The sequence below is a fragment of the Neovison vison genome, chromosome 1 (assembly GCF_020171115.1).
Source record: "Neovison vison isolate M4711 chromosome 1, ASM_NN_V1, whole genome shotgun sequence".
Lineage (NCBI taxonomy): Eukaryota > Metazoa > Chordata > Mammalia > Carnivora > Mustelidae > Neogale > Neogale vison.
In genome coordinates, this window is record NC_058091.1 from 275262515 (window position 1) to 275272365 (window position 9851).

A 9851-nucleotide genomic window follows, 5' to 3' on the forward strand; every position below is an offset into this window, starting at 1 on the left:
GTGGCCCTTCCTCCTGTGACATTCCTCTCTCCCTCAGCCATGTGTCTCTGCCCGGGGAGAGCGACGGCGGCTACATGGACATGAGCAAAGACGAGTCGGTAGACTACGTGCCCATGTTGGACATGAAAGGAGGCGTCAAATATGCAGACATTGAGTCCTCTAGCTACATGGCCCCTTATGACAACTACGTCCCCACCGGTAGGTCCTCACCTCAGCACGGCCCCCACCCTATGCAGTCGTGTGTTCCTATCAGAGCCTTTCCTATGCCCAGGCTCGCAACAACAGGGGGAGGAAGGTGGCTTGTCCCCATTTCAAAGATGCAGAAACTGAGGTTAGCCACCTGCACACAGCTGCTCTGTGAGGGAGCCCCAGAGTGAACCTCTGTTTCTGGATCCAGAGTGGGAAGAGCTGGGGTGGAGGGAGTCCTGGGCCTCCTGGGGCATGGGCCCAGAGGAGGCCCCAGGCTCCTGGGCTGACCCAGGGTCCCTGAGAAGCAGGCAGGTCAGGCTGACCAAAGGTGACCTGGGGCTAACATCCAAGGCTTTTCTGGCCCATGAAAGCACACTGATGAGATAGGAGAGGTTTGCATTAGATGTTTGGAAATTGTCTTCCTCTTTTTGGAGGACTTAGAGGATCAGTAGCTACCTGTATCAGAGAGTCGGCCTCAGTGAGCCAAAGGGCAGGGGTCCTGTGGGCCATGTGGAGACCCACGGTGGTAGGTGAACTTCTGTTCTCCCCTAGCTCCTGAGAGGACCTGTCGGGCCACTCTGATCAACGAGTCCCCAGTGCTTAGCTACACGGATCTCGTGGGCTTCAGCTACCAGGTGGCCAATGGCATGGAGTTCCTGGCCTCCAAGAATGTACGTGTGGTCACTGTGGGGAGGTGGGCCACCCAGCCGGCCAGGGTCCTCCAAGTACAAAGCTCTGTATGGCAGCTGTGTCCCCTGTGGTGGGTGAGGACAGTGAACGCCCTCACTGGGTGGCTCCCCTCACCTGTGTGGCGATACATTTTCCCCCAAGCCCTTGGCGGGGAGGTCTTTCCCCACAACTGCCCCCAAGGCCTCAGCTCCCATCTCCCCCAACCCAGTGTGTCCACCGAGATCTGGCAGCCAGAAATGTGCTCATCTGTGAGGGCAAGCTGGTCAAGATCTGTGACTTCGGCCTGGCTCGTGACATCATGCGAGACTCGAACTATATCTCCAAAGGCAGCGTGAGTACCATGTGCCTCTGACCCTGGGAGCAGGTTCTCTCCTGGTCAGCGTGGCTGTGGCACGTGGGAGATGAGGACTGAGTGCCTTGTGACCTGCCCTGTCCAGCGGTGACAGGCTTGGCCTGCCTAGCCATGTGTGCAGGCCCAGGAGGGGAAGCCCCCAGCTGTGCATGGGGTGGGGGGTGGGGGAGTGGAGTGCTAAGGTTGTGAGGTGAGCCCAGGGCTCAGAGTCACCAGTCATGACGGGGGCAGTGGGGGCGTAAGAGAAGCGAGGAAAGGGAGCAGGTCAAATGTGTATTTGGTTAAAATGTGACCATTCTGTCAGCCACTCATGTTCCCATTTTCCACAAGAGGACAGTGAATCCCAGAGCTGGAGGGACTCTAGACCGCAGAGATCTAAGGTGGCCGGGTCAGAGCAGGGGGTTCCTTGGCTTCTCTCTGGCTCTCCTGCTCTCTACCAAGCCGTCCAGGGGCCTCTACTGGGGTCAGGAAGAGGGACCTCAGACCTGGGGCTCTTGCTCAGGGATGGGACCGCCATGTTACCAGCTGTGGGTAAAGAAACTTGGCCTTCCGGTCCCCTGGTCAGTACTGGGATGCCTGTGGGATCTGCATGCCTACAGAGGTGGGCTCTCAGGGCCCCGGGAGTCAGGTACTGGGGGAAACTGCCACGTGTGGAGTGGCCCCTGGCCCTCCTTATACTTAATGCCATGCCGCCCTCCCCTAGACCTTCCTGCCTCTGAAGTGGATGGCCCCCGAGAGCATCTTCAACAGCCTCTATACCACCCTGAGCGACGTGTGGTCCTTTGGGATCCTACTCTGGGAGATCTTCACCCTGGGTATGCTCCCCTGGCCCCCAGCTGTCAGGGGCACGGCCCCTACCCTGCCCCCGTGTACCTCCAGCCTGGTGGGGCTGTGGGACTGGTTCTGGTGCAAGTTACAGTTCTCTGCTGCTTCCTCACAGCTACAAGACCTTGGCAAATCCCTTGTCCTCTTTGGGTCTCTTTACTTCCCCAGCCAATTATGGATGGGTTTGGAAGTGACATCAAAAAGCCTAGATGATTCTGGTTTCTCTGGTTCTCTGATTCTGGGGAGGGTTTCCGTCTCTGACCAGAGCCTCTAAAGGGAGCTCACGAGTCTCAATGCCAAGGCCATTATACCGTTGTCCATTCTAGGGCTGGTGTGCTTCCCTCTGCCCCTCTTCCAGCACCTCTGAGCCGGTGTGTCTCTCGTCTCTGCCCCCTACAGGTGGCACCCCGTACCCAGAGCTGCCCATGAACGAGCAGTTCTATAATGCCATCAAGCGGGGGTACCGCATGGCCCAGCCTGCCCACGCCTCCGACGAGATGTGAGTGGAGCCTTTGCGAGGATTTTTTTTGGGTATAGACAGTAGTTATCCAATTTAACTTGCTTAAGGCAAAAATAGATTCGTTCAGAGATCTAGAAAAACCTCCGTATGGCTGGATCTAGGTGTACAGAGGCTGTCCTCAGGAATCTGGTTCTACCCAGGTCTGCTTCCCTTCACGCTGGCCACATTTTAAGGCCAGCTAGCTACCTGCTCGCTGCTTTCACCATAGTTCGGGCAGAAGGCCCCAAGCTGACCGTCAAGGGCTCAGCTGGGGTCACGTGCCCATCCAGAGCCAGCCATTGAGATGAGAGCCATGCAAACTCCTACCAGCCAGACCTGGGCCACGTGCTCACCGATGCGGTCGACCCCACGGAACCTGCCAGTGGGGGGAGGGCCTGCTAAGGGACAGGAAAAGCAATCCCTCTCCACCTGTCCTCCCCAACTCCCTACATTGCTCACCTGGTTCCGGGAGGCTGCAGAGCTGGAGCCAAAGACCCTGACCTCCTCTGTGCCTCTCCCCAGTTACGAGATCATGCAGAAGTGCTGGGAAGAGAAGTTTGAGATCCGGCCTCCTTTCTCCCAGCTGGTGCTGCTTCTCGAGAGGCTGCTGGGCGAGGGGTACAAAAAGGTATGTTGAGGTAGCGAAATGGAGAGTTCTGGTCCAGAAGTCAGACACTGGGTACAAGGCTCTGTGTGTCGTGCTGGTATTTGAGGGACCGCCTTGTACCTTCTCGGGCTTCTCGGGCTTCATTTTCCCTGCTGGTACTAGTAAGGGATGGGCTGGGGCTGTGAGTTGAATTTATTTTAACAGCACAGCGTTTTTTTGAAATGAAATCCTGCATGGAAGCCGCTGCCTACAGCCCCCTTCGTCCCACATCCCTCCTCATGCCTTTGCACCCACGCACCAGGCCTGGGGCTCCCTCAGAAATCTGAATAACCTTGGGCTGCGTGTCCAATAAGGGCCTGACGGCCCTGATGCTGCTTCGATTTCCTCTTCCGGCTCAGTTAAGGCAGAACCCGGCCCGTCCACCAGAGGGAGCTACAGGGAGGGGTGGTGCACACCCCTTTTCCCCCCGGACCCATTCCTAACCACATTCCCACCCACGTTTAGTCACAGCTCAGCACCCAGTGAGATGATTGGGTTGTCACCACTTAGCAGTTAGGGACGCTGAGGCCACAGTGAAGGAGGTTGAAGCAAGGTGACAGCCCACACCTGTCTGTTCTGAAGTAAGGGGAGTGTTAAGGTCACAGGCGCTAGTCTGCTGACTGTCTCCTCCCTGGGGGGCCCCCCAGCCCACCTGGTCTTGTGTGATGGCAGCTGGGAGAGCCACCAGCTGTGTGTGGCTCTGGACAATTCCCCTTCCTCTCCGAGCACCAGTTGCCCAATTCACACGAGGCAGGAGGGGCCAGGTCAGGGTCTCATGGTAGATGAACCCCACAGCATTTGTGGTCTGACCTCGCTGTTTCTCCGGTCCTCCCTCCCCGTGGAGCAGAAGTACCAGCAGGTTGATGAGGAGTTTCTGAGGAGCGACCACCCGGCCGTCCTTCGGTCCCAAGCCCGTTTGCCTGGCTTCCATGGCCTCCGATCGCCCCTGGACACCAGCTCTGTCCTCTACACGGCTGTGCAGCCCAGCGAGGGTGACAATGACTACATCATCCCCCTGCCTGACCCAAAACCCGAGGCTGCTGATGAGGGCCCACTGGAGAGTTCTCCCAGCCTTGCCAGGTAGCTGCTCTGGCCTGAGGCCCAAGACAATTGTGTGTGTATGTGTGTGTGTGTGTGTGTGTGTCTTCATGCCGCCAGGCTTGCCTTAGAAGTCCATTACCTGGGGTGAGTACTGATTCCTGCCAGTGAGCAGAAGGGAGGACTGAACTCATTTGGCTTCTGATGAGCTCAGGGGGAAAGGGCAGGCTGGTAAGAGACAGAATGTCTGGGATTTAATTGCAAGGTAGCAGTTTCCTGGAAAGTGGCCCCCATAAGCCTTGTCCCCGCTCCTCTCCTGAGGGCCTATCCAGGCCCTATGGAGAAGTAGGAAGTCTAATCAGCATCCCCAGCATCTGGGTACTGTTCTGGGGTCACTTCAGCCCTGGGCTGGGCTCCGTTCTCCAGCACCACATCCCGAGGGCCCCCGGGAGTCTGGCTGTAGGAGGCTGTGGTTGTAGGACGTCTGGTGCCCACAGGGGTTGAGGCTAGAATTCTGACTGGGAAGGAGATTCATTCTTTTCTTTTGCCTTGAGATGTGGCGAAGTTACAGTGGGTGGGGATTGCAGGAAGGCCTGGACTTCGGGTTCAGACAGGACCTTCCCTCAGCTGGAGAGGAGAGTCCCCCACAAGGCCAGACACCAGCCCCCCCAAAACCAGATCCACTCTCCGGTGAAGTGGCAGTAGTTGTAGGCAGGGTTCCAGCTCCAGCTGTGGCTCCAGCTGCCGTGAGGCCGGCCAGGCCCTGTCTCCACGAGCCTCCATCTCTCCTCGGGCACTCGGAGCACCAGGAGAACTAGAAGGCCCTTTCTGCCTTCCTTAGGAGCAAAGGTTGCAGGGCTACAGGCAGTCCGCGTACAGAGGAGCGAAGCTCAGAGCTCAGATAGCTTAAGGTGTGAACACTGGCCTGTCCGGCGCCCTCGCACAAGCTGCCTTTAACTCCCCCGGCCTCTGTTTCGTCCTCTTGAAGATGAAAACAGGAGTATCCATTCGACGTGGTGCTTTGCATAGTCCTGACAGGGATTGGATGACCTAAAGGGTGTGGGGTGTACAGCGCAGGCTCGAAGGCACAGAAAGCTCAGGGCCACTGCTGTTATCTTAATGTGCCCCTGCCCGGCCCCCCACTCACCTGCTTTCTCCTCCTAGCTCCACCCTGAATGAAGTCAACACCTCCTCTACCATCTCCTGTGACAGCCCCCTGGAGCCCCAAGAGGAGCCGGAGCCCCAGCCCGAGCCCCTGACGGAGCCGCAGCCCCCACTGGATCTAAGCTGCCCCGGGCCCCGGGCTGAGGCAGAGGACAGCTTCCTGTAGGGGGCTGGCCCCACCCTGCCCCACCCGAAGCTCCCCCTCTGCCTCCCAGTGCCCACCGCCTGCTGGGCTGGCCTCCCATCCACTGTCTCACTTTCTAGAAAGCTCTTGTCCCTGGCCTGTGGCACCCCAGCCACTGGGGTGGGTTAGGAGGCAAGAAGGCTGCAGGGATCGTGACCGGCCTCTGCCGCTGGGGGGGCCATGTGATGGGAGCCAGGGGTCTCCCGGGACGCTTCGTTTCTCCATCTGCAGGATGGGAGCTCCGGGCCCGGTGACGCACGATCTGGGCTTCTCGCCCTGGCTGACAGGTGGGGAGGCTGGAATCCCTAGAGATGCTCGGCGTTCAGGAGGCACAGATTAACGTTCTTCTGGTCGCACAGCTGCTCCTCCAGGAGCTGTAGCTCTCTCCTCGCACTTTCATCCAGGGAAGGGACCCTGGCATCCCCGGCTCCTGACTGAGCGGGGGCCTGGCCTCGGACAGTGATGTTCATCGGGAAGCCACCTCTCCTTGATGCCAGTCTCCACTTTCCCAGGCCCGAGCTGGTCTGGGGCCATCCATGCTCCCTGCTGGGGGCTGAGCCAAGTTCAGGACACTCTGGCCCACAGCCCCTGTCCCGGGCACTTGGGGCACACCTCGTCGTACAAGTGCCCGTGTCCATGTCTGCCTGGCCCCGTAAGTGCCGGGGTCTCCTTCCTTATCACCGCTCGTCTTACTCCACCCGCCAGAGTCTCCAGGGTCAGGCGGGCCCCGCATCTGTGAGGAGCATGCAGATGTGCCGGCGAGGAACGTCCACATGTGTGCATCAGGAGGCTCATTGGACCTGATGTGGGACCTTGGAGGAATCCCTCGCCCTCTCTGGGCCTGTCTGCCCTGTTGACAAATGAACAAGGTGGACTCGTTGACTTCTGGTGCCTGCGGCACTAACATTCTCAAATCTTCCAGGGGGTGGCACACTTGCCCAGAAGAAGCAAAGCCAAACACTCCAAACTTCCTTCCTAGGGATCAGCTGGGGTCTGGGGAGATTCCAGACCATGCATCACACTCTGGGCACGAGGAACCGTGCCCCTTCCCCTGGACCTCCAGCAAGCCCCAAAAGGCCAGCTGCCGAGGCCTTGACTTGGACTGACAGGCAGTGTCTTGGAAAGCCCCCAACAGCTGCCCCATGGGAGGACTACGGGGCCCCTCTCAGACCCACCAGTGAGCCCTGGAGCCATCCTGAGTGAGGGATGCAGAAAGGATCAGATCCGACCCCTTGTGCAGTCTGCCGTCCAGCACCTGCTGTCCAAGTCTGTGCCACGGACATCGTGGACAGTGAGGGCTCCTGGGGGACCCCAGAGAGTACAAGAAGCCTTTCTAGGGAACCTGAGAGGGGTGCAAAAGGTGGGTATTTTGGGGGTTGCCTTCTCACCCAGCAGCTGCCTAGTTCCTGAGGGAGTACCCGTGGGGTACGGCTCACTCCCTGCCCAGGTCCACTCACTGCATTCTCTCTGCCAACCACAGCCCGGCTCAGTGGGCATCAGGGTACAAGGGGAGTGAGGGCTGTGGCCAAGACTGCTGGTAGGAAGAGAGCCGGAAGTGGGCGGCAGCCCCCTCTGCCAGGCCAGGAGAGGGAGGGAATTCTCACTACGGTACCAAAGATGTAATCACCTAGGTTTACAAGTATTTTTAGGACTCACATTAACTCACATTTATACAGCAGAAGTGCTATTTTATATGCCATCAAATTTTCCTATCTGTGTACTTTTTTTTTTTTAAGAGAAAGATTTTAATATTAAACCTGGTGCTTCTCACTCATGGATTTCATGGTCTGTCGCGGGTTTAAGTCCCTGTGCCATGGAGATGGCAGGAGTGGAGTGGGGCAGATGGGGCTGAGCCCCAGCTACAGTGTCCCCACACAGTGTCCTCTAGCTCGGAGCCTCAGTTCCATCTGTAAAATGGGGTTCGCACGCTCTTCCACTGCTTGCTAGCGGCTGGACAGCCTGGGCCTTGGGTCACGGCTTCCCAGGGTGTGAAATGGGAAGGCCCCTCCAGCTCCACAGTGCTTGGCTCTGGGCTGGCCAGACCGTTCACAGGCTCCTGTAGAGACACCTGAGCCCTTCCTGTGGCCCCTGCCCCGCCGCACCATGTGCTTTGGCTTTGGCTGGTAAGCCCGGACACCCCCTGCCCTCCCCTCCATTCTACTCGCAGGCCAGAGGGAGGCTGGTGTGGCTTGGGACAGGCATCGGCTGCAGCCCAGATTCCAGGCCTGGGTGAGTAGCACAGGGGTCTCAAGTAGGAGCAGAGCAGACAGAGCACCCATGAGTGTCAGGGAGCAGAAAGAAGTGAGGAGAGAGGGCAAGTGAGGGAAGGAAGAGGAAGAGAGAGAGGAGGGTAGGCGGGGAGAGGAGGTGGGTGTGGCCAGGGTGAGGCTGGGGAGTGAGCGAGGCCCCGCTGTGTCTCTGACACGATTGAGCTAGGGAGGCCGGGCAGCAGGGTGCAGACCCAGCAGGCCCCTGGCCCCTCATGACCACAGCAGTTCAGTCGAATGGGGGTGGCAGAGGCCAGGTGTCCTGGTGCCTGCTTGCCAGCTCCATCTTCACAGTTGGCTGCACGGCACAGCCCAGGCCTGTCAGACCCCAGGGCAATAGAGTCAACGGGAGCAAGGGCCAGAGGGCAAGCGTCTTAGACCCAGGTTGTGGGTTCCTGACTGTCTCACTTGGGCCTTTTGGCAGGGGTCACTCAAGGTTGACCTGGGTTTCTATCTATCATGCCTCACTGTGTGACCTTGGCCATCCCTTGCTCTCTCTGATGTGGGGAAAGGGACAACTCCGTTTGCTTCTGGGGCACGGGCACCTCTCTTTGGAAGCCCACACTTCCCTGGACTGCCGCCATGGGTCTGGGGCTGTGGCTGCCCACGGGGAGACTTGGGCAGCTCTGACTCACAGGCCCAGCCGCCAACGCAGGGGCAGCTGAACCCGCCGGGGGAAAACCCCACCCGCCACATGGCCTGGCCACACAAAGCCCACCCTCCTGGGGGACCTGGCCTCAGAGAGCACCTCAAGCTTGTGACCTTCTCTTTCCCTGGGTGTGGTAGAAGATGAATAAGCCAATCCCCATATCTGCCCCAGAAAGAGAATAAACAACCCACATTCCAGATGGGGATTATCCTGGCTCATGGGAAAAGCCTCCCAGGTCAGGAGACTTGGGCTCCACTTCAGGCCTGCTCCCTAGGGGACCTGGGCTAGATTACACCACACCAGGCCTTGATTTCTCCAGCAGTAAATGGAGCTAATGATGTCACAGAGAGAGAAAGGACGAGGAAAGGTCGGTGAACCTTTTCTCATTTTACCCTCACATCAACCCAGGGGAATAGACACCACTACTGTCCTCATACTACATTCGAAGCCAGATCAAGAAGGTTTCGAAGCGAACTGCCCAAGGCCATCTGGTCAGGGTGGCAGAGACAGGATCCCGGCAGACTCCCCGGTCAGCGCTCAGGGAGGTAAGGTTGCAGAGCCAAGGTTGCAGAGCTGGGGACAGGGGAAGCCTGGGTCCCAACCCCTGTCTCCAGACTGCAGACCTGTGTGCTGCCCAGACAGCGAAGGGAAGGGCCAGGTAGGAGGAAAGAGCTAAGTGAACCTGAGCGCTAGTGGAGGGCGTGCAGGAGTTGGGGGAGGGGGAACTGCAAGTCACCTCTTGCTGCCTCCTGCCTCCCAGCCTTGCTGCTCAGGCAGGCCCAAGGCAATCGGTGAGCTGGAATTTTCCTCCCAGACGGATGAGCCACTTGGACTATACAATTCTTCCGCTGCCCTCTTCACAGCCAGGGCCTTGTTCCTGGAAAAAGAGGGAAAGACTGGAGGGAGCCATTGCTCGTGGGGCCCTACCCTTCAGCTGATGCACGGCTCATAACCCCCACCAATGTCCTTCCTCTGCCCTAGGGGACACGGTCTCAAGTTCTCTTTTATTTTTTTGTTCAACTTCATAATAATTAAAAATTACTTTTATAAAAGTATTTATGCAACATACACCGGTATTTTAAAAATCCACTCTCGGGTGCCTGGGTGGCTCAGTGGGTTAAGCCTCTCCCTTTGGCTCAGGTCATGGTCTCAGGGTCCTGGGATGGGGCCGTGCATCGGGCTCTCTGCTCAGCAGGAAGCCTGCTTCCCCCTCTCTCTCTCTTCCTGCCTTTTTGCCTACTTGTGATCTCTGTCTATCAAATACAAAATTTAAAAAAAAAATCCACTCTCAAAATATCTAATATAGAAAGGCTTTCCTTGGTATAGTTTGTATTCTAGACTCCAGTAA

General features: G+C 58.0%; 1 protein-coding gene across 3 annotated transcripts in view; it reads left to right on the forward strand.

The window, feature by feature from the left end:
• Positions 1-7357, forward strand: part of PDGFRB (platelet derived growth factor receptor beta) — a 36593-nt gene extending 29236 nt beyond the window's left edge. For all 3 annotated transcript variants that reach the window (XM_044231505.1, XM_044231514.1, XM_044231524.1), the window contains 8 exons: positions 38-198; positions 742-860; positions 1088-1210; positions 1935-2046; positions 2456-2555; positions 3078-3183; positions 4049-4281; positions 5404-7357. In XM_044231505.1, coding sequence (XP_044087440.1) covers positions 38-198; positions 742-860; positions 1088-1210; positions 1935-2046; positions 2456-2555; positions 3078-3183; positions 4049-4281; positions 5404-5569 — 1120 coding nt within the window. In that variant the 3' untranslated portion in view covers positions 5570-7357. The remainder of the gene's footprint in view (positions 1-37; positions 199-741; positions 861-1087; positions 1211-1934; positions 2047-2455; positions 2556-3077; positions 3184-4048; positions 4282-5403) is intronic.
• The last annotated feature ends 2494 nt before the right edge of the window (positions 7358-9851 follow it).